The 23,547-nt window shown below is 54.2% G+C and overlaps 1 protein-coding gene across 1 annotated transcript; it reads left to right on the top strand.

Annotated features, from left to right (window-relative positions):
• The first annotated feature begins 16 nt into the window (after window positions 1-16).
• On the top strand, window positions 17-23,397 carry Kctd10 (potassium channel tetramerization domain containing 10). Its single transcript, XM_059249616.1, has 7 exons — window positions 17-149; window positions 5,735-5,948; window positions 13,689-13,858; window positions 16,380-16,469; window positions 17,153-17,205; window positions 18,467-18,662; window positions 21,670-23,397. The coding sequence occupies exons 1-7, from the start codon at window positions 147-149 to the stop codon at window positions 21,892-21,894; spliced, it is 951 nt and encodes a 316-aa protein (XP_059105599.1). The 5' UTR covers window positions 17-146; the 3' UTR covers window positions 21,895-23,397.
• Window positions 23,398-23,547: the final 150 nt, after the last annotated feature.

Genomic DNA, 23,547 nt, shown 5'->3' with positions numbered 1-23,547 from the left:
AGAAAGGGTCCCACTGCGGGGCGGAAGTGGGGTGTGGACAACGGAAGTGCCCGCCCCGGCCCCGCCTCCGCCCCCTGCTTTGAGTAAGCTGGGTGTTTCCTGCCTTTCAGTCCGGATTTGGAGACTCCGGCGTCCTCCGACTTTTCATGGTGAGGGCGGTGGCCGTTCTCGGGGGGCTGCGGGCCGGCGAGGGCGGCGGCGAGGCCAAGGGGGAGGGACCCGCGGGACCAGGCGCGGTGGGCGCGACAGCGGAGGGGTGCTGGGTAGCGCGTGCGGGCGAGGTCGGGGCGGGGGAAGGGCTTTGGAGCTAGAACTGGGGGGGCTCTGCGAAGGGGCGTTTGGATTTGCGGAGATGTGCAGGGCGGTGAGCGGACGGGCTCCGGGACTTGAGAGTTGGTCGGAGATGGGACTTGGAAGATTGATAGAACAAAAGAGACGACGACATCGAAACCGACGCTCGGGGTGGGACATGAAGACGCTCGGGGGGCGTGTGGAGAGCGAGGGGCGAGCGGGAAACCTTGGAACAGAGCATTTGGCGTCCTAGGGGCTGTGTCTTGAGTGGTTTGGGTTCCAGGCAAGACAGGAAGGGGCTTCCACGATCCTCTAGACCCACAGTCTGGAGCGAGATGACTGTAAATTCCGTGTTTGGAATTCTGAGGGAGGGATGCCAGGTGTCTGAGGTCAGGGTATTCGTGGCCACAGAGTGTAGCCTCAAGTGGCATCTGGGTACCTGTCTAGTCACTTCCGTTGAGGCCTTAGGTGACCACACCTGGGAATCCCAGGCTGTCTCCTGTTGCTGTCTGGGCTGTGGGATGGTTTCTGTTTACCTGGGCTTCTCAAGGGTCTGTTCCTTGAATGGTTCTTTGTCCTTGGGTGGGGATGGGCAGAGAGATATCAATCCAGTTCCTCTTTGTTTGCTACTCACTCTCCTAGAAGATCAATCCCAAACTGAAGACAAATGAGTCAGCAGGTATTTGGCTTTGATCGGCTCTAGTTTGTGTAAGATAAGGAACACTTAGGCGAAAAGAAGACTAACACCACCAGTAGCTCTTCAACGGACCCCCAGGCCAGCAGCATTACCTGGGGACTTGTTCAAAGCTGCCATGTTTTCAGCCCTAACCACAGACAACCTGGGCACAGATTTATCAGTTTATTTTTACAAACTCTGCAGGTCATTAGTGATTTGGGTTGTGAAACGGAGGCATTTGACATCAGTCCTTGCAGAGTTTTAATTCTTGGCTTCCTTTCCTAATAGCAAGATTGACAGTATCCTCACTAGACTCTTAAGAGAAGCAGGTTAAAAGTTAGCAGTAGAACCGGGCCATGGATGGCACACACCTTTAATCCCAGCACTCAGGAGGCAGAGGCAGGTGGATCTCTGAGTTTGAGGCCAGCCTCGTCTACAGAGAGCAGAGACCTCAGTTTAGGAAGGTATTAAGGTTTAGCCACCGTGAGTGCATAGTACCTCTTGTTTCCCTGGGGGAAGAATTCCCCTCAGGTGGCTATTAGATCAACTGGCCATCTGATCTTAGCATCCGAATCACCTGAAAGAGCCTTTTAAAGTCAAGTTAGTGGCAGCTGCATCACCTGCTGCTTAACAGCCTTCTGATGAGTTGATCCGGGGTCTAATCCAGGCAGGCACGAGTGTTTTGAAAGCACAGGTTGACTCTAGTAGCTGTTTGAAAACACCTGGTCTTAAGGAGTAGAAGAGAAACTTGTAGAAATAGGATTAGGTGGCCCGTGCTTTAACTTTGGGGGGGGGGTATTTGGAAGATGATAGTTTTAACAGTCTGTTTCACAAATTGGGAAACTGAGACTTGGGTTCAGTCGATCTTGTGAACATGGCATATAAAGTGGTGGTCTGAGAGTGCAGGCCAGGGCTGCTGGGTCCTCAGGCTTGTTTCTCTCTGCTCGCACGAGACGGGCTGTATGAATTTGGTATTTCCTGGGTGGTTTTGTTGTTTTGTTTTTTCCTGTCTTATTTGTCTGGCTTCCCCTCAAGTCAATAGTTCTCTCCTTTCTGCTGTTTTTTTTTTTTTTTTTTTTTTTTTTTAAATCTTTTCAAACATGCAGATGGCTGCTTCCTGCCTTGGGCTCTGAAGCCGTGCAGTGAGACTCTTATTTATGTTGCTTTGGTGGTTTTTTATGTGTGGGTCAGGAATTCACTGGGCCAGCAGAGTAAGAGGTTAGTTAGAGAGCTTCTTCAAGACCACAGAGCTAATTATAGCTGAATTATGGGGTACAGAACCTTTTAGAACAGAGGCTTGTCATCTTGGCCTCGCATTAGAACCAGCTGGGGGAATTAAAAAAAAAAAAAAATTGTTCCTGGCCACACACAGAAGACTGATACGTCACAGTTTCTATGAAAAGGACCCAGACATTACTGTCTTTTTAAAGCTCCTCTGGGGTTCCAGCATGTGGCCAGGTAGAGCCACCATTTAGAGTTGTCAAAGGTGTCTTCAAGCAGTCGGGGAGGAAAGAAGAAGCCCAGATTCACTCATAGCACCGGAACAGATGTCAAAAACAAGTCCATATTTCAGATGCATTTCCTCCCTTGCACTGGTAACCCGGTCTGTGCTCCACTGCACTCGCTAATGATACCAGCCTGTAGAAGGGCCAGACAGCAGCATCACTGGGTATGGCAGGGAGGGCTCTCCAGAGAAGTCTGCCGCAGCAAGCTGGGACACTTTCTGCTCTCAGGTCACTATCACTGAGCCCTCGGGGCATGGATGCAGCCAGAATCTGCTGCCCCAGGGTCTCTCCTGACATTAGGCTAATTAGTTGACTTGGGGGGTGAGGGGCTCTGGCAAGTTTCCAGGTTTTCCTTGCCTCACCTGGTGTCTCGTTCTCCGTGGTGATATTTAATGCCTCCGTCCCTTAGTCATTCATAGCTGGAGACAGTCTCGGAAGAGGAGACAATGACTTGAGACTTGGATAATCGTAATTGGAGTGTTTTCTGCTGGAGTGTTTGACCGGCCTGGGGCTGTGCTGAGTGCTCTCTGTTCCCCTGGCCTCTTGCAGCGGGAGGGAAAGCCAGTGTGTGTCTTTGATAGCTGGGACATTCAGGTGTCTGCCCATGTTCTTGCCACTACTAAGTGTCAGAGTTGGGGCTTTGAACACGGGACTGACAACTAAGTCCTTTACTGCATGTTGCTTTTCGTCTTTTTTCTTCCTTCCTTCCTTCCTTCCTTCCTTCCTTCCTTCCTTCCTTCCTTCCCATAGCTCTCAATATACCAAGCATCAGGAACAACCCGGGGCCAGTCAGGCCTTACCCACATCCTTTGCTTGTCACGGACCCTCACAGTTTTGAGAAGTGACTGACCCTCTATGGGCCATAGAATGGAGATGACAATCCCTGCCTCTCACGTTGTGTGGATGTCACGGCCCCAGTGGCAGAAATCAAGTGGTCAAGGACGTGAGTGTGTCAGTGTTCTTTGACGTAATCAGAGTGGGGCTGCACAGGTGCACATTCATGGAAACCCAGCCATCTGTACACAGAGAGTGTAATTCTTCATATGCTGCAGTGCGCGCGCACACAAATGGACAGGTGTGTTTGTGTCCTGTTCTGTGTGTTTCATGTCAGGTGCCTGGCAAGATGCTAGACTGCTTCCACAGACTGTATATGTTCTCTACGAGTGTGCATGCGTTAGTGTGTGTGTGTGTGATATATACATTATAAGTTTATATCTGAGAAGATGTAGAGAAGTATTTCCAATTTGGGGCAAATCTCCCCCCCCACACACACACCACACCTGTAAGCCTTTCTTTTGCCCTCCAGGTCATCAAAGTTTTGGGAAAAGCTTTATTCCTTGAATCACCTGCCACTGGTGGACATAATAGCATCTTTAGGGCTGGTTTGAAAGCTGTGGGGAAAGTGTGCGGTGTCCTGCTTTCCTCCTGGTATCTTTTATTTTGACAGCATGCCTTAGACCCCAGGAGAGTCCCACCTGAGCTTCTGAAACCAGATTTGTGTGTGTGTGTGTGTCTGTCTGTGTGTATGTATCTGTGTGTGTATATCTGTATCTCTTTATCTGTGTGTATCTGTGTATCTCTATTTGTATCTCTGTGTGTGTGTATCTGTATGTATCTGTGTGAGTGTATCTGTATCTCTGTGAGTGTATCTGTGTGCGTATCTGTGTGTGCGTGCGAGCGCGGGCACAGGAAGAGTCGCCTGAGGAAACCCTTCTTTTCAGGGGACCGTTCTTTCTGCTCCACCCTGCAGGGCTCTGACACAAGTCCCCCAGCTGTGATTTCCAGCCACTCCTGAGGGTTGGGGGACAGAGGTAGAAACGCCTGGCCGGAATTGAGAACCTTGATCCGTATTTCCCACACTAGCTCACTGTCTCTGCTCTGACGGGTTGCTTCTGTTTTGTCCCCTGCCTATTAGAAAGATGTATGTTTGTCATTTATAATGTAATAAGCGTTCACTGTGGGAAAGCCTTTCTGGTAAAAATAAGAAAACCGTCATTTTTCGGGTAGCTGGAAGTTTTGTGCCTGTCAGTGCCCTCTAGCCGGAAGATACAAGGGCTCTCACCTGTGCCCGGGGTGGCTGGGTTCCCTCCCGGTTGCACTGCGAGAGGAAGGTACCTCAGGAAGAGGAGGAGCAGGAGTGTTCAGAGAAGTGGCCCTGCTGTGTGCGAGACTCTGTCCGCAGGCAGCTGACTCCGTCCTGAAGGTAGGGCGCCAAGACCAGCAGAGCACCAGGCAGCGGGCGGCACCCAGGGCAGCCAGGAGAGGCTGTCTGTGGCCACGTTGGTGTTCTGGATAAGGCCGGTGTCCTTTGTGTGCTCAGGTGCCAGGGTGGACTGTTGTTGTCTTGGTCCTACAGCAGCTTGTTCCAGAGCGGCTTCAGGTGACGGTGGAGTTGTGTGTCGTTTCCAAGGCCTTGGAGTGTTGGCAGCCCACGTTGTCTGTGGAGGCCACCTTTCTCTTTCTCAGTTCTTGCCCCAGATTCAGGGAGCGGATCCAGCCCGTCCCTACACATCTCAGGCTCTAGAGTTTGATAGAACCCTATTTAAAAATGAGTTTCCCGAGGTCGGTAAGGACCGGGCGCCAGCCCTGGTGTGAGCTCCCCGTTTATGTCTGGAGGTGCTGTCTGGACCGCTCTAGGGTCTCGCTGCGGGTGACACGAGGAGGAAATTGCTCCTTTTTCTGACCTTGCTTCCTCCTCGGCTGTTGCTTGTGCTCAGGGTCACTTTCCCCATAGGACATCGTAGAAGCGGGCGTAGGAGAGCTGCCCAGCTCACAAAAGCATGTTAATCTGGAGTCTATCTAAAGATGGTCCTTTTCGCTGCTCGTGTGTGCTGGAAGGAAAGGTAGAGTGACCCAGGCGTGGCTTGGGCTCCTTGACGTGCCGGCCAGGTTAATACGGATAGATTTAGAGGCAAACTCATGCCGGCGGGGTCGGCAGGCAAGGTTAGCCTGTGAGACTAGGTGTGGATCGGAGTGAACTGAGGGATGCATTCCTCTCCTTGGGGGCAGCCGGCCCCCCAGCAGCCACCATTTGTCCACCTGCCCCAGCCAGCCTCTGACTTTAAGAGAAGCCAGAAGTCGGGTTGGTTGGTTGGTTGGTTTGCCTTTGAGCTCTTTCTTGACTTGTCAACAGTGAACGTTTTAAATGCGGTGTATACATGGACCAAACCAAACACTATCTGCAGTGGATTCTGTGTAAATCAGCCTGGAGCTGAAGGAACTCGAGGGGACCTGGTGTCTGACCCTGTCCTCTCGCTGGCAGGAAGAGATGTCAGGAGAAAGCGTGGTGAGCTCGGCAGTGCCAGCGGCTGCTACCCGCACCACTTCCTTCAAGGGCGCCAGTCCCAGTTCCAAGTACGTGAAGCTGAATGTCGGGGGAGCCCTCTACTACACCACCATGCAGACGCTCACCAAGCAGGACACCATGCTGAAGGCCATGTTCAGTGGGCGGATGGAAGTTCTCACCGACAGTGAAGGTGAGTCTGCCTGCCAGCCGTTGGCTGCTGGTCCCTAGTTTGACATTGCGCTAAGTGCCACAGACACGCTAGTGCTTAAGGACGTCTGTTCGGAAGTCCAGTGTTCGAGAGTAGTTGTACACTTGTGTGCAGGAAGCCTGGGGAGACTAGGCTTAGTCTGGGGGTGTGGTCCGGGAGGGCTTCCTGAGGAAGTGGCACTGGAGCTGAGACCAGACTGAGTAGGAGTCACTGGTGTAGATGAGGACTCCGAGTCTTGACCGAGCAGGTCTTCTCTGTGTGACTTGGAGCAAGACTCTTCTGCTCCAGGCCTCAGCTTCTTGTAAATGCGGGCCAGGGCCGCTTGCTTTGCTGCTTCTCTTCTGGTTGGTGGGGTCACAGCCCAGTCTCGGCTGTGCTTGCTCTCAGAAAACAGGGTTTATGGGTGGGCGGTGCCCTTCTGCCGTTACACCCTGTGCCGCCGAGTATTTGTGGAAATCAAGACAATGGCACCCCAGCTTCAGGAGGAAGCAGATGTTATCTGAGAATCCAGCGTCCTTGTGCGTCTTGGTCCTCCCTGTTGCAGCCTCGGCGGGGTTATGGAAGCAGCTGAGAGGCTGTGAGGGCTGGGGAAGCTTCTTGAAGAAGACCCTCATCTGGGTGGCCTGAGGCCACACTGCAGACCAGACAGGGTTCACAGCCCTCGTGGCTCTGCTGGACCGTGTCCGTGGACCAGCGGGCCTGCTCCTGCTGTAGATGCACACTAAGGGTGCCTTTGTCCCGTGCAGTCTGGGTAACCCAGCATCTGGGGAAGCAGTGTTGTCACCAACATAGCAGACAGGTCACACGTGCCCATCAGTCACCAGGCCTCCTGCCCGCTTAGAGCTCCGGGTCCAGCACTTCGCGGCTGTCGTTTCTGTTAACCCTCGGTGGGGCCCTTTGCTGTGGGATCAGTTAATGCTTTTTCCAGAGCTTCGGGGCTAGCAAAGAGTTGTGGCCACCTCCACCGACCCGGAGATTGATTCTTATTCTCTGTGGTTGGGCATGGGCCCATCACTCAAGCCAGATCACAGTGGGTCAGCCACTGGTTTGCTGCCAGAGCCCTTCAGCTCCGTGGAGGCCTGGCTGTCAGGTTGGCATTCTGACCTCAGCATCACCCATGCCAAGCAGAGCCGTCCTGATGCCCTTGGAGGGACCATTGCACAGCCTGATCTATGGCCTACATGCTACTCCAGGGACATTCTTAGGTCCCAATAGGAATAGACTTCCTGCATTTTAAGGATTCACCCTGATTTGGGGACCCCATCACTGCTAGCTGCACTCATGTTTGCTACAAACGGAAATGCCAGGGCTGGACACATGGTTCAGCTTTTGCAGAGGACTGAAGTCAGTTCCCAGCACCCACATCAGGCAGCTCCCAACTGCCTGTAAGTCCGGCTCCAGGGATCTGACATCATCGTCTGCCTTCTGTGGACACCCAGTGCTCATATGGACACACAGACACTGTCTTTTTTTATTTGTTTGTTTGTTTTTGAGACAGGGTTTCTCTGTGTAGTTTTTGTGCTTATCCTGGATCTCGCTCTGTAGTCCAGGCTGGCCTCGAACTCACAGAGATCCGCCTGGCTCTGCCTCCCGAGTGCTAGGATTAAAGGCGTGCGCCACCACCGCCCGGCCACAGACACCGTCTTTAAAAAAACAAATGTCAAAAGCAACAGCTGATCAAAGGCCCCACAGTATTGCTTCCCACGAGAAGGGAAGGAGGTTTCAGAGTTCTGGTAGCGTATGTGCCATGTTGCTAGACGTCCCTGGTCATGGCAGAGAGAGGAGGGCCCCGTGTCCGAGCTGGTGGAAGTACCCCCTTCCAGCACTGCCACTTGCCTGAGCGCCCCACCGTGTGCACACAGTCCTGACCAAAGAAGAACGTGGGTGTGGGAAGTACCTCGGGGCTGAGTCCTGCCGGTCTCTGCCGCACGGCAGAGCCACAGCCGACGTTGGCGGGGCCTTTGCTCCTGTCAGGCATGGCGCCAGTCTTGCCTCATGGGCCATTACTGTAATATTGTGACATGAGTGAGTGGCTTTCCCTGAACCTCAGCTCGTGACACTTGACAGAGTTACGAGAGTGCGTGAGGACGCTGGAGAGCCATGTGGTCAGCGCCGAGTGCTTCGGGCACACTGGCCGGCAGGAAGACAGAAGAGCCTGCCGCCTCCGTGGGGGAGGCAGGGAGCCCCTCCTTGCCCTTCAGGAGTGGATGTGCTGCGGTTTGGCATTGCTCCCTCAGGGTGCCTGTTCTGGCACAGTGGCCGTGAACAGACCTTTGCCTGACTTCTCGGAAAAGTTGAGTTCTGGCCATGCTAGAGTTTTCCCGCGAGTTCTCGGCAACATCTCCAGTGGCCCAGCGGGTTTGTGCAGTGGCTCCAGCAGTAAGGATTAGATTCTGGCCTGGGACGGTGCTCAGTGGAGGGAGCGCCTGCCCAGGGCCCTGAAGCCGAGTTCAGTCCCCAGCAGCAAATAAAAAACTGGGCGTGGTGGCACATGCCTGAGATTGTGGCATTTGGGAAGTGGAGGCAGGAGGGTCAAGAGTGCAAGGCCTGTTCTCTCCTCCCCCATTTCTCCTCAGTGCTGGCTGCCCCTCGCTCCCCGTGGTCAGATCTCTGACTAACACATTCAGAATTTGGAGTGTAGAAACCGGCTGAAGCAGAATCATTCATTTTACTGTCTGCACATCCTCCCAGAAAGCCAAATTGTCCAGTGTGGCCTCCATACTTTGTCTGCTGGCCTCGCTCCTCTTCAGTGGCAGCTGGTAGCCTGACTCGGGGTCCTGGGTGCAGCTCCGTCTTCTCACCCAAGGACTTCAGGACCAGACAGGCAGCTGGTAGGCCTACGTTGGCACAGTAGGAAATCTCAGGGTGGATGCAGTGTGCAGCCAGGCTTGGGAGCTGCATTTTGAGGTGTTAGGTTTACCGCCTGGGGAGGTTAATGAACAACGTTCTGTTAGTGTAGCTTCAGACAGTAATTGGCGTTCTTTTTCGCTCTTGTTCATTCATCATTGAACTCATGACATCATGAGGAAATAGCTCCTGCTCAGGTTTTTCCCTGTGGTAGAGTAATCCCTTCTCGACACATACTGCAGCTGATGGAACATGTCTGGTTGATGGCAGTGTTAGGGTGTTGACTTTCCCCTGGAGACGTGGGGCAAGAGCTGGGCCTTCCCTCTGCTGCCTCACAGTCTCAGGGTCTGCAGCATGAGCTCTTAGCTGCCCCCGGTTGTCCCTCCCTAGTTTGTTCCCAGAAGCAGTGGGGACAGAGTCTCCCATGGTATTGCCAGAACTCCCACTCAGGTGGCTGTCGGTTCATACGGTTCATGGTGGCCTGGTTCACGGTGCCAGCACGGGGCACCACTGAACCTTTCAACTACTGCCAAGCTGCTACCGACTCAGTGTCTGTTTGACTTTGCATCTCCTGACTTCTGGTGTGTTGTGCGTCTGTTTTGTGGTAATCGGTTTGACTGCATCTGTACCAGGCTTATTCTTTCGGGCCACCAGCCAGCTCCCAAATCATGACACGGAGACTTCGTGGGGGTGGGGGTTTCAAGATAGGGTTTCTCTGTGTAGCTAGCCTCGAACTTCGAGATCCGCCTGCCTCTGCCTCCTGAGTGCTGGGATTAAAGGCATGCGCCGCCACTGCCAGGCAACAAGGGAACTTCTTATTGGTTATGAATGCTTGGCCTTTAACTTAGGCTTGTTTCTTGCTAGCTCTTATGACTGACTTAACCTGTTTCTCTTCATCTACGTTTTGCCTCAGGGCTTTTTACCTTTTCTTTCTATATGTCCTACTCTGTGTCTGCTGCCTGGCGGCTGCCTGGCTGGCCCTGGGCATCTCCCTCCTCTCCTTCTCTCCCCTATTTATTCTCTGCCCACCAGCCCCGCCTATCCCGCTTCTGCCTCACTATTGGCCGCTCAGCTCTTTATTAGATCAGTCGGGTGCCTTAGGCAGGCAAGGTGAAACAGCACATCTTTTCATAATTAAATGACACAAATGTAACACACCTTTACACAGTTCAAGTAATACTCCATAGTATAAACAAGTGTAACACATCTTTACACAGTTATATAGTCCACAGCATGCATCTAATTCACAATTTCTTTTCTCTCTCCTTTTGAACCTGCTGCTCTGTAAAGTACATGTTCTGAGTCCTGTCTCCTTGTGACTGGAGAAATCTCTTCCTGGTCTGACATAACTCGGTTTTCTTGAGAGTCTCTACATTTCCTCATTGCTCTTACGGTCAGGTCTCTGTATCCGTCCTCTCCTTTTCCTCTTCCTGGTCCCCCTTTCACTCCTCCTTCCCCCCTCCCTCCCGGTACTGGGATAGAGCCTGGGGACCGCACTTTCTAGGCAGGACTGTCTGCCCTTCGGCCCCATCCACGGGTCCTGATCTGGCTCAGTGATTCTCAGATAAGGACTGTTGTTGTTTGTGACCTAAGGGACATTAGCAGTGTCCAGAGATGTCTTTAGTTGTCACATCCTGGGTGCCGGGAATGCTGCTCAGTGCCTGCAGTGCCCTGGACAGGCTCCATCTCCCAAATCTTGATCAGTGGAACCAGGGCTGGACGTCCTGCCCTGAGACTCGGGGTCGGGAATTGGATTTTGTAACAAGTATCTCAGAGTGACTGTGGAGACCGGCAGGCTTAGAGTTGGAAATACCTGAGTGTAGTGAGGAAAGGCTTCCTAGAGAAGGAAGGAAGGGTTAGGAGAGCTCAGGCTTCCCCAGAGAGGAAACACCAGTGTGATTCCATGAGGTGAGCCCAGTAGTCCCATGCCCCAGCAGCACCCCTGCCCGCCACCCCCAGCAGCCTTCTGCCTTGGTCCCCTGAAAGCCGCACTGACTCCCTCCTGAGTTCTGGAACGTGCTGCTTCCCGACAGTCCTGCTGTCCTCCGACAGTCCTGCTGTCCTCCGAGCACTGCCGATGGGGTGGGTTCATTGTCACAGACCTGTAACTGTGTGCTGCCGACAGGCTAGTGTTGTGCTGTGTGCTGCCGACAGGCTAGTGTTGTGCTGTGTGCTTTCTGTCTGTCCTCTGGTCATACCGGCATGCCAGCACTGTGCATTCGTCTGAAGAGACTGACTGCTGGACCGAGAGCTTACGGGGAGTACTGAGGTGTGAGCAGGCAGGTGACAGAGCTGGGCTTCTGACAGGAGCCCTGGCAGTCACCCCTGTGTAGACACCGAGGCATCCTGGAGCGCATCCGAGCCTCTGGGCTGTACTGCCCGTCCTGCTGTCCTGCTGGCCCTGGAAGCCGTCCTGAATGCGTGTGCTCCAAGGAGCCGCTTGATGGCTGTTTGCAGTTCTCTGTGCTGGCGGCCGAGCGGACTGTGAGGGATAGATTCCTGCTTTGAGAGCAACCAAAGTATTTCAAGTCAAAATGCTAATTGAAACCTCATGGAGAGAGTGCCTGGCTCCTTTGCCCTTATTTGTTCAAAGTATGCCTTCCCCACAAGCACTTCCTGACGTTCTTGAGCTGGAGCCCAGTGTCGCAGCCTGCCTGGTGGTTTATGGAAACTCCAGGCTGTCACTGGGGTGGTGGAATGGGGGCCTCTTGAGCTGGTCGTGCATAGACGGCAGGGCACAGGGGCACAGGCAGGCTCGTTCCTGTCCAGCCCAGTGTGTTACCAACTGCTGTTTCTATTGAAGCCTCAGGGTCCTTGTTCTTTTTCTTCAGATTTGTTGTGTTGTGTTTTGTTTTTCGAGACAGGGTTTCTCTGTGTCACGTTGGAGCCTTTCCTGGAACTCACTCTGTGGCCCAGGCTGGCCTTGAACTCACAGAGATCCGCCTGGCTCTGCCTCCCGTGTGCTGGGATTAAAGGCATGTGCCACCTCCACATGGCGAGGGTCCTTATTCTTAGTGGCTGAATCCTGACCCCCACCCCCACTTTGGAATGCTACCAAGCATCTTGGGGACTCTATCTGTGGAAATGCAGAGAATAAGCCTCAACTGAGAAGAGCAGTTGAGGTAGTACTGGCATTCCATACTATGTTCTCATTTGGTCTGAGGAACTTGGGGGCTGTGGGCTGGATGCATGTAGGCTGAATTCAACTTACATACATACACATGTTTTATTTGCCTTTTGATGGGTTGAGAACTGTTTAATTTACCATCCTTTAAAAAAGAGGAGATTGACAAAAGAATCTGAATTTCTGACTTTTCTTGGAATGCTAGAGCTCAAGAAGCCCTGGACCCACTTTCCTTCTTGGCCATTTTTGGCTGAATCAGTTGAGGCCACACTTGGGGGAAAGGGTGTGCTCCCTAGCCAGCCCTGGCCTGGATCACACAATTGCACACAGGCTGCTTGCTGTGCATTGTATACAATAGAAAGTGCCTGTCTTGTTTTCCCAGACCCAGAAAGAGGGATGTGTGGCACCTGGAGGTCAGTGCAGGAGGATTTACCTTTCCCGCCTGCTTAGCAGCACATGCCCGTGTTCACAGACTGGACATTCTTCTTCCTGCTCCATGCAGGAAACACGGTGGTGTGGCAGTTTCTCACTGAGGCCCTGGAGGGAGGCTGCCCTTAGCAGAAGGTGCAGAAACAGGTCAGCAGTCTGAGGAGGCCCAGGAGAGGAACATGGGCATGGCCTTGTCGGGGTACAGAAGAGCTCAGAAAGCACCCAAACCACAAGAGGCCATGGCAGAGGCTGGATGTAGGAGATGGGCGTAATGAGGTGGCCAGGTGTGTGACATATGGAAAGGGTGCTTTTCTCGTCCTCTTCCCTGGCTTAGGGGTCTGAGGATCCAGGGCAGGACACGGTGGGGTCAAGAGTGGAGATGCCGGTTCCCGCCTACCGTTCCCTCCATACCATGCTCTGCACTGGTCAGGAGGATGCCAAGTCCCTTTGCTGCAGTCACTGTGTGGTCTGCCTTACCCATCTGACTGCTTTTTAAAAATCGGTTTAAGGTCTGTTTATTTTTGTTTCATGTGTAGGGACTTGTTGCCTGCACGTATGTCTGTGTACCACATGAGTGCCCAGTCCCCACAGAGGTCAGGAGAGGATATTGATGCCCTGAGACAGGAGTGACAGATGGTTGGGAACCGCCATGTGGGTGCTGAGACTTGAACCCGGGTCCTCTAGATGAGTAGTCAATGCTCTTAGCTGCTGAGCCATCTCGCCAGCCTCCTCCTCCCACCCCCGGCCCCCTGCACCCTGCCTGCTCTCGTGAGAGGTGACAGGTCTTCGCCCCTTTCTGCCTCTTGTTTGCTCCTTTGTCAGCAGACTCCAGGCCTGGCCTCCTCCGAACACCTTCCAGAGACGTCCCATGTCAGGAGGGGGATTTTAAACCAGTGGGCCCGGGTAGAGGAGTAGTAAGCCGGGGACAATTGGAGAGGTCTCTGGTTAGCAGGGTTAGTCTTGGTTCTTACCCTCGTGCCTGGTGCTGGCCAGCAGGTGGGACATTCTTCCATGTCCAGTGACAGGTTCTGCTGCTGTCACTAGCCCAGGAGCGCTTCCTGTGTCATGGATAGTTCTCTATCCATGTCTGACATGTGACCAAAGGTCACAGTCGGGGATGTCTGGCGGATTGGCTCTGCTGCTGGAGTCGGGTTTTGGTCTCTCCGGTGTTTGCCAGGTCCTTCAGAGCACAGTTTCAGACTTTAGCTGCTCTGGGGTCTCATGGGACTGACGACCACAGGAGTCGGGGAATTGTGCCCAGCCATGGTGCTCACCTCCCTGAGAAGTGTCATGTGACAAGTTACCCTGTCACCCCACTGCAGGCTGGATCCTCATTGACCGCTGTGGGAAGCACTTTGGGACAATACTCAACTACCTTCGAGACGGGGCTGTGCCCCTGCCTGAGAGCCGCCGGGAGATCGAGGAGCTGCTAGCGGAGGCCAAGTACTACCTGGTGCAGGGCCTGCTAGAAGAGTGCCAGGCGGCCCTACAAGTAGGCACCCCTCTGTCTGTCCCACATGAGGGATACCTTCCTTCCCTCCCTGCATACGGGCCCTACCTCACTGAGACGTTGGGAGATGTTTTACAGAGTAAGCCTGGGACCTGCTGAAGCAGGTTTGAACACAGCCCTCAGGGAGCTGTTCCCTGTCATTCGGATGTGGTCGTCTGTACCATCCCTCCTGGGATGCTGTTGTCTCAGGAGTGTTGGACAGTACTTCAGAAACCCTTTCTCTGCTCTGCACTGCGGGAGCCACCTGACTGCTCAGACCTTTACCTTAGTGCCCGTGCATCATCTCAGTGCTGGTTGCATCCCTCTCATGTAGATCGCAGCCCTTCTGGCTCCCCCGGGAGTCTGACTTCCTACATCTGCCATTGTTGGAAGTCCAGAGAAACATCCAGACACACTCCCTCACTCTTCCTGTGTCCTGAAGCAGGGCCAGGGAGAGCCAAGTCCACAGAGCACATGTAGTCAGGAGCTTTTACTTTGGAGCCTCAGAAGGTTCCTTTGTGCTGTGATAGGGTCGTGACTGCATGTTCCCTGAGCCTCAGAGCTGTGTCTAGCCCTCACTGGAACAGTCTTCATAGTCCCAAGTTCGAGGTATTGGCCTCCCCACACACATCTCTTGCCTGTGAGCCTTTGTAATGTTACAGATTTCACTGGAGTCGTTCTTACATTTCTTGACATTATGCAGGCACATCGTTTAGGAAGTAGATCAGCACTAGATGATTGAGGGCCCCCATAGCCTTCCCCGCCTCTCATACCCCCTTCCCCGCCTCCTGTACCCCCTTCCCCGCCTCCCGTACCCCCTTCCCCGCCTCCCGTACCACCTTCCCCGCCTCCCGTACCCCCTTCCCCGCCTCCCGTACCCCCTTCCCCGCCTCCCGTACCCCCTTCCCCAGGCTGGCTCTCTGCCGCTGTCTGTTCTCAGCTTGAGACATGACCTCCTGGACTTAGAGAAAATTAGACTTCACCTCGCATGCTCCCTCCCCTCCACCAACCTTACGTGTTTCTTCTCACAGAATGGTTTAATCACAGCTTTGTGTTAGACAGTGTCTTGAGTTCACCCTGCCCTTGCCAATCTCACTGCACCCTGGGGCATTGTGTTTGCTTGATTTCTAATTGCGTAGCTTTCCCTGCTTGATCCCCCAAGTCCACAGATAGGAGGACGAGTCTCATGCTGGGCTGTCCAGATGTCCCCAAGATCCTCTGTGTCGCCTTTGTGTCAGGACGTGTCCTCTGGCTCCTCTGTCTAGATCTGGGGTTCAGCCTCCAGGACTTGCCTCCTGTCCTTTCCCTTCTGTGTCTGAAAGCTGCCCTCATGGCATGCCACCCTTGCTGAGAAGGTGCCACATCTGTCCTTGACTGTGTGCTCCCTCTGTGCCTCTCTCCTTGCATTTTCTCGGTGTTGGTTCCGATATCATGGTTGAGAAGCTTCCCATGCATAATTGGATGACCCTTGGCTTCTGTGGAGGCCCAAGGAAAAGCTACTATGTGGGGCTGGGAGTCCTCGTCTTCCAGGGCCTTCAGGGTTGGATAATAGACTGACTGTCTTCACTGGAGGGGAGCCCTCTGTAAGAAGCCCTCTACTGCCAGGTGTGCCAGGGCCTGAAATTCGGGCACTCAGAAGGCAGAGGCAGGAGGATCACAGGTTTGAGGCCAGCCCAGGCTACGTAGCAACTCTGATTAAAAACCAAAGAAGGGGGCTGGAGAGATGGCTCAGCGGTTAAGAGCACTAACTGCTCTTCCAGAGGCCCTGAGTTCAGTTCCTAGCAACCACATGGTGGCTCACAACCACCTGTAATGAGTCTAGTGCCATCTTCTGGCCAGCACAGACACATGCAGGTAGAACACTACATGAAAAATAAATATTAAAAAAAAAAAAAAAAAAAAACCAAAGAAGCCCTGTACTTTTTCTGTCTGTGGGGTGTAAGCATGGCTGACTGTCATCTGGGGTGACAGGCTTGGGGGACTTGCACATTGTCTCCGTCCTCTGCTCTGCCACCACTGCGGGAATGTGGCCCTTTCTCCTGCTGACCGAGATGGCTCTGCCCTCACCCTGCCCCTAGCTTGCGGTCGTCCCTGAGGACTGTCCGACTTCTTGCCTCCCTCACGTGGGCTTTGCCTCTGGCTCTCCCTTGTCTCTCAGCTGGCGTCTGCTTGCCAGCTCAGCCTTTGACTCTCTGTGTCTCCTGACTTCACGTCTCCGTTCTGCTCTGTCACTCTGGTGGCCTGTAGGAGCTTCGGATGCTGTCCCCTGCCCTGCTGAGGGCTCCTGGGCAGAGAGAGCTGAGCCGTCCTTGTGTTACTGGGCAGTCAGGCGTGCCGCAGTCCTGAACAGAGCAGACTCCTGCCCTAGTCTTACCCCTTCCTAATAACAGGTGCAAAGCGTCGTCGTCGTCTCTCCCCCATGACTGTCCTGTGTCTCCTCATCAGGGCCTGGCTTCCTGGCTGGCCAGCTTAAACAGCTGTGTGCTAGACAGACCCCCTGGGCTGAAAGCATGTTTTGTTCCAGCAGAACAAAGATACTTACGAACCCTTCTGCAAGGTTCCTGTCATCACCTCCTCCAAGGAAGAACAGAGGCTCATAGCGACGTCAAATAAGGTGTGTAGAGGCTTGTAGAGGACCGCCCTCACCACCGTTTACCCCAGGGACTCTTGAGGAACGAGGGACAAGAGACTTAGTTAGAAATAGAGAGTGGAGAGAAAACACAGGGTAGACTCGGGAGGGCCTGGATCCTTATCCACCGGCCCACAACTTTATTCCAAAGGTCTGTTTATAACAGTGTCAAGGGGTGGAGCAAAAGACCTCCCCCTGCTCGTTACAGTCAAGTGTAGACCCTTACAAACACCTGGTACCCAGGCCTGTGGTCCAATCAACCTCCCATGCAGTCCTGCTGGGTACAGCCACTAGGAAACCTAGTGGGCTCTAATAGAGGCTTGGGAGTGGTTGGTTGGTGGGTTAGGGTGTGTGTGTGTCTGTCTGTGTGTCTGTGTGTGAGGGGGATTGTCCAGGCTCAGAGGCAGTGTGTGTGGGTATCTGTGTGTGTGTGGGGGGGGAGATTGTCCAGGATTGGAGGTGGGGGTGTTTGGGGGGGGGCAGCAGTGCCTGTGTTTTGAGATAGAGGCCGGGTCCGAGTAGGAAGCCCCACGTCCCGTGTTGTCCCTGCCCCTGGAGCAGGCAGCGTTCCTCCTCCTCCGTAAGCTCCGCCAGCCTCTGCCCACAGCCTGTGGGGAGCCAGTGCGCACTGACCGCACGCCTGTAACTCCGCTCCTTTCCCCCCGCAGCCGGCTGTGAAGCTGCTCTACAACAGAAGTAACAACAAGTACTCCTACACCAGGTGAGCGCCGTCGGGCCGGCCGTCTGTCTGTCTCACCCGGAGGGAGGACCCTCCGCACCGTAGCTGGGCAGACCGGTGGGCGGGCAGAGGGAGCTCTGAGGTGGGATCCCCTCGCTGGACAGTCCACCTTTTGTGTACCTGAGTGTGCAGCCACCAGTACTTTCCAGAATGAGGGTGTTTTTTCGCCCCACAGGCAGCGTCCCTTATCTTTCCTGGCCTCCAGCAGCTGTTCACCTGCATTTCTGTGTGTGTACATTCGCCTGTTTCAAACATGTCATGTGATAGAATGTGTTGTGACCGATCCCTTCACTTGATGTAATGTTTTCAGGGCTAACACGCGGTAGCACCATCAGTAGTCATTCCCCTTACGGCAAAATGCTGTCGTTTCATTGTGTGGACTGCCGAGTTTTACTCGCTCATCAGCATGGACATTCGGGTTGTTGGCAGTTTCTCACTCTTTTGAGTAATGCTGCTGGGAATTGAAGTTGAGGTGTTTTGTGGACTTAGGTGTTCCTTTCTCTTAAACACTAGGAGTGGGCTGCGGTCATCTGTGACTGGTGCAGTTATTGACATCACACTGTTTTAACAATGCCACCAGCAAGTGATGGGCGTTTCTAAAGTGCCTTTGCCTCTCAGGAACATGCTCTGCAAATGAGCAGCTTGAGAGATGTAGGGATTTAATGGGCTCATGAGACCCACAAACTGACCTAGGATGGAAAGTCTTCCCAGAGCTGGGCATTGTGGTGCATGCCTTTAATCCCAGCACTCAGGAGGCAGAGGATCTTCATGAATTCGAGGCCAGCCTGGTCTACAAAATGAGTTCCAGGACAGCCAAGGCTACCCTGTCTCAAAAAAACAAAAACAAAAGTCTTCCTTGGGCTTTGCTGTTAATGTACCTCATGGGGCTTGCCCGAGAAAGGGGTAGGGCGGGCTCAGTAGCTTGTGCCCAGAGGCCCTGCATTCAGTAATATACTTAGGCCTGTGTAGGGCAGGCATGCAGCCGTGGGTTATGAGCACAGCCTTCAGGCCACAGCTGTCTTCTGAGACCCAGCTCTGCCATGTTTCTGGACTTGGACAGTGAACTGGTGTCTTTGGGCTCTCTTCTCCTTCCTCGGGCAGTAGATACTACAGGCCTTTCTCGAAGGTTCGCCAAGTAGAACTAGAGGAGAGAGAAGGAAGCAGGGAGGCCTGCGTGGAGAAGCATTGGGTGGACATGTGTGGTGGCTGCAACCTAGGCTCACCTCCTTAACACTCTCTGCAGCAATTCTGACGACAACATGTTGAAGAACATCGAGCTCTTTGATAAACTTTCCCTGCGCTTTAACGGGAGGGTCCTGTTCATAAAGGACGTCATCGGGGATGAAATCTGCTGCTGGTCATTTTACGGCCAGGGCCGAAAAATTGCGGAAGTCTGTTGCACCTCCATTGTCTACGCCACGGAGAAGAAGCAGACCAAGGTAAGAGCTGGGTGGCTGGCCCTGAGTGCGTGCTGACGCGCATGCGTGCCCTCCCTGCCTGCCTCACTGGGCTGGCCAGGTCTGTATGTAGTTCTCAGAGAAACAAGTGTGGTTCCTACGGACACCGCACAAGCAGAGATGGCCGTGTTCCCCCGCTAGCTCGGGCAGTCCAGGCGGAATCAGGTTTGTTCCTGCGCCCGGGTGCACCCGGCTGCCAGTGCCTTCTCTGTCTGTCTGTCTGTCTGTCTGTCTGTCATTGCTAGCCCTTCTGATGGCCCGTGCACAGTCAGCTTCCTCTGTGCAGTGGTGCTTTCCACCAGCACGGGCCATCAAGGCTGAGGTGGCCCTGCTGCCTTCCCAAGCTGGCCCTTGACTGCCCTTGGCTGTCCATCCATCCCCGTCCTTCTCTTGTCTGCTGACCTAGATCTGTCTTCCGCTCTCACAGGCCCCACACGTCATTCCTTTTGAAATTATCATCTGCATGTGTCTATCTGCATGTGAATGCAGGTGCATGGGACTCCCCGGAGCTAGAGTTACAGACGGTTGTGAGCCACCTTACGTGGATCCTGACAACCACTCGGGTCCTCTGGAAGAGCAGCTGGTGCTCTTAACCCCTGCACCATGCCTCCAGCCTCCCACATGTCACCTTTCCAAGCCACCTGACTTCCTCACTGAGCTGGGTGTTGGATTTACTTTGCATCCTTCTCTCAAGCCAATAGTGTCTGTCGCTCTAGCGGAGCTGTCCTACGAAGCTAGATCGTACAGCGGAGTGCTGCTCACCCACCTAGGGAGAGGGTGGCCTCCCTCCTCCCCACTCTCCCTCCTCCCCACTCTCCCTCCTCCCCACTCTCCCTCCTCCCCACTCTCCCTCCTCCCCACTCTCCCTCCTCCCCACTCTCCCTCCTCCCCACTCTCCCTCCTCCCCACTCTCCCTCCTCCCCACTCTCCCCTCCTGTTGGCTGTGCATTCTGTCATCTCTTCCTCACTCCGAGAGAAATCTGATTGCCTGTGACGTTAATTCTGCCAAGAGCAGATTGCCACGGTTCTAGTCGCCTGTGTTCAGTCCCTGGATCGGGTTACTGTCACCCCTGCAGCTCTGGGAGTTGTAGTTCTATGGGGTCCCAGAGCTGGCAGAACACTGGTGATGCAAAGCCAGACCACCGAGAGATGCAAGACCCTTTAGTTGATGATGGAAAATTGAAGTCACGGGATCTGACAAGTCGAGTGCCGTGTGCTGCACATCACCCAGTGTCATGGCCACCACCTTGTGATGGTGGTTCCCTATGTGCTCCCGCTCCTTCCCTGCACGGGGAGCCTGAGCTAAGTACTCAGACTCTCCTGACAGGTAGAGATTGCTTCTGAGGTAGCCAAGGGGAGAGTGCTGAGGCCCTCTGTTTCAGACATGGCCGGGGGCCAGAGACGCCTGCTCACTGTGCAGGCTGCGTCATGCTCTCAGTAAGTTCTTAAACGTTCCCAGTTCTCATTTAGACCTTACTGGGGAGCAGAGGGATTCAGCAAGCACATGCTTGGAGCCTGTGGTCTTAGACGAGCAGAAGTCTCCAGGGGGAAGCCTGAGCTTTTTTGTGAGGCTTGTTGGTTGCAGGGCCTGGCTCCGGGGTCAGGGCCCTTCTCTTCTCCTGGCTCCTTTGGTGATGACCTCGCCCTCTGGTGCCCAAGGCCTTGGTTTTCCAGGTAGTTGGTGGCAGCACGCTGGTCCTGGATGATAACAGTGCCTCTTCCTCCCCAAATATTGAGTCGCTGTCTAAGCTGCCTGTTCTTCGGGGGTTTTGCATGGTAGAGACTTGATGGCATTACAGGTGCATTTCTAGGGCTCTTCCTACACTTGGCCCTGTGCAGCCTGCCTGTAATAGGGTCCCTAATCCTCGCTGAGGCGATGGTAATCCAGCAGAGCTCCGTCCCTTCCTCATGTCACAGTCAAATTGTGTGGCCTCTATGAAATCCTGGGTCAGCACTGTCACTGAGCCTGTCTGTGGGCTGCTTTGTTTGCAGCCCGGTAGCATACATTACTCCTGCAGCATGCATTCCTGCCCTCCTCTTCACTGCTGCTGCTGCTGCTGTCTTTCCAGCCTCCGTCAGGGAGCCCAGCATCCTGTGTCCTCTCAGCCCCGCTGGCGTCTGCTGAGTGAGCTTTCCCGGGACTGAGATGGTCTTGCTGCCTCACGATCCTGAGTAATTTAGAATCACGTCCTGTTTAGTGTATCAGGTGTAGAACAGTAGGTCTTGTCCAGTTCCTAGGGAACTGTGTTTTTGTTGTTTCTGTTTTTAATATTCTGTCTCCTCTCCCTCCCCCTTCCTTGGCACATGGAAGAAGGTCAGAGAACAGTTTGTGGGAGTTGGTTCTCTTCTGTCCCATGTGGGTCCTGGGAATTGAACTCAGGTTGTTAGGCTTGGCACCTTCACCCTCGGAGCCCTCTCACTGGCTCCAATACACATTGTGGCTTTGCTGGCAGCTGCCACTGTGGGATTCAGGCCACAAGTTCCAGCCAGCCCTGTGACTGGAGTTGGGGTGGGCACGTCCCAGTGCTGCTGTGTGTGAGGAGGGGCAGGCCCTGCCACTGGGGGCTGTTCGGGTGCCGTGGTTCCCGAGGCTCCTCCTTCACAGCCCCCGACGACCTTCCTTGTCCTGGGCTCCTTTGTCTCAGCTGCTCTAAAGCTGGGGCTTCGCTTCTCCCAGCTGCTGCCATCATCCCTGCCTAGGCCTGTGTCTGAGGCCGCCCGTGTCTGAGGCTGCCCGGCATGAGGTGAGAGGAAGCAGCAGGTGTTCATTTGCCCACCTGCTCAGACCGCAGCTCTCCCCCAGAGAGGAAGGCATCACCTGAGCAGCCACAGGCCCTGGGTGCGGCCATGAGTCTGCCGAGGCGCCAGAGAGAGACCACAGCAGACAAAGGGGTTGTCCCCCCGAGGCTGACATGTCTTCATTGTCAGCCTAGGAGCCTGGTTAGCCCGTTGGCCCTGCTAATGTACCCACTGTGTTTGGGGGGCACAGGTTGAGTTCCCCGAAGCCCGCATTTATGAGGAGACCCTGAACATTCTGCTGTATGAGGCCCAGGACGGCCGAGGACCTGACAATGCCCTCCTGGAGGCCACCGGCGGGGCGGCTGGCCGCTCCCATCACCTGGACGAGGACGAGGAGCGGGAACGGGAGCGGATAGAGCGAGTACGGCGGATCCACATCAAGCGCCCCGACGACCGGGCCCACCTCCACCAGTGAGCAGGCGAGCACCGCCGCCCTCCGCCCTCCCTCTGTCCCGCCCCCCAGACCCTGTGCAGGCTTCGGGGTACCTCCACTCCCCCTGGAGTCCGGAGACACTTTTGTAACAAGCCAGATGATTATTTTGGTATTTCTCGACAAATGGATTGCTTCTGTGTTGACCCCGGTGTGCACCCTTCTGAACAAAGCTGTGTCTGAGGGCTCCACTTCCCGCGAGAGCCTGGAAAGCGTGAATGAGTGTGGCGTGTGTGAGAGCCTTTGTGGCAGTATTTATTTCTATGGCTGTTGACCACCTCTCAGGGCTCCTTCAGTGACACTCCTCGAAGGGCTCCTTTGACAATTCTGAGGGGCTGTGTAGGTGGCGACCGTCAACCAGGATGTCCGGGAGCAGCCTGGCCCTGGTGGGGTGTTGTGACGAGGCTGGGAGCCTGCTCTGTGCGGTTTCGGGACGAGAGCTCAGTGGCCAACGGTTTCAGCTTGTTGTAGTGGACAGGGGACCGAGTGGGCTCTGCTGTCATCCGGGTCCTTCCCGTTGCTGGACTGGTTGACACACACTTCCCAGAAGGTCAGCTGAACACCTCCAGCCATTGCTCCAGACCACTGCCTTAAGGGTCTGCGCCCTGCAGCCCCAGACACGGTGGCCCCAGGGAGGGCCACCGCCAGGAGCCTGCAGGCTGACTCAGGGCCCTTCCCTGCTTTCTATCGCTCCATTCAGTTCTTAGTTCTCTGCAGACTAGAGTGGGCGTGCAGATACCTTTGAGTCTTGTCTGTGTTCGAGGATGTGTGTGACTGCTGGTGAGGACATGTGACTGCGGGGCACAGGTGCTGGTGAGGAGACACACCCGCTACCTGTCTTCCTGTCTGCGCCTGTGCAGAGGTGAGGCCTGACTGACACGGTGGTCGGGAGTAGACTAGTTACGAGGCGAGTGCTTGATGAAGGAATTGTGACTATTTTTTAGACCAAAGGTATGAAGTGGATAATCTGTCAGGTTTTTTAAAGTTTCTATTTTGTGACGGTTTTTACAGCTCACTTTGTGCGTAACAGTTGTGTACCTTTCTCGTATCGGGCAGCAAAGCCAACAATCCCGACTGGATCGAGGAACTGTGTACCGGGTAGATGCTTTTTACACAATGGTGTGGCAAAACTTTTGTATGGAGAGCGGAGAAAGGGAGCTTACAAATCCTGTTTTATGAGTTTTTCTACTGTGTGTTTTCAGTGTCAGCCCTGCCCTGTGCGTTCAACCTTTTAGGAAGTGAACGTGAGTGTCAGTCCTGGTGTTTTCTGTAGGAATGGAAAAGCCATTGTATACACTGTTGAAATGTCCATGTGCAGAACGGTTGGCGGCACAGTTGACTCGCCGTGGCCTCTGCGCCTTACGGTTCCTGTTCGGGCAGCTCTCTCTACTTCCTCCTTCCTCCAACCTTGTGCCTACAGCTTTGCACCTCCCGCGCCCAGCGATAGGACCAGGCCTGGCAAACCTTCCACGGTGCCCGGCAGCTGCGTCTGCCGGTCCAAAGCTCTACTCCACCTTTCACAGGCTAGCATGACAGACAGCAATGAATCACTGCTCCTGGGTTTGGTATAAAGAGTGACGTTTTATTGCACACTAATGGCTCACAATTAAATTGGAATAGTTTTTTGTCCATGGTAAC

Source organism: Peromyscus eremicus, chromosome 23 (genome assembly GCF_949786415.1).
Source record: "Peromyscus eremicus chromosome 23, PerEre_H2_v1, whole genome shotgun sequence".
Lineage (NCBI taxonomy): Eukaryota > Metazoa > Chordata > Mammalia > Rodentia > Cricetidae > Peromyscus > Peromyscus eremicus.
This window is presented reverse-complemented; position numbering and strand designations above follow the sequence as displayed.

Excerpts from the sequence above, each read along its gene's own strand:
- Kctd10 (XM_059249616.1), top strand. Across the intron at positions 5,949-13,688 it reads AGTTCTCACCGACAGTGAAG|GCTGGATCCTCATTGACCGC; the intron begins GTGAGTCTGCCT and ends ACCCCACTGCAG. Across the intron at positions 16,470-17,152 it reads TCATAGCGACGTCAAATAAG|CCGGCTGTGAAGCTGCTCTA; the intron begins GTGTGTAGAGGC and ends TTCCCCCCGCAG.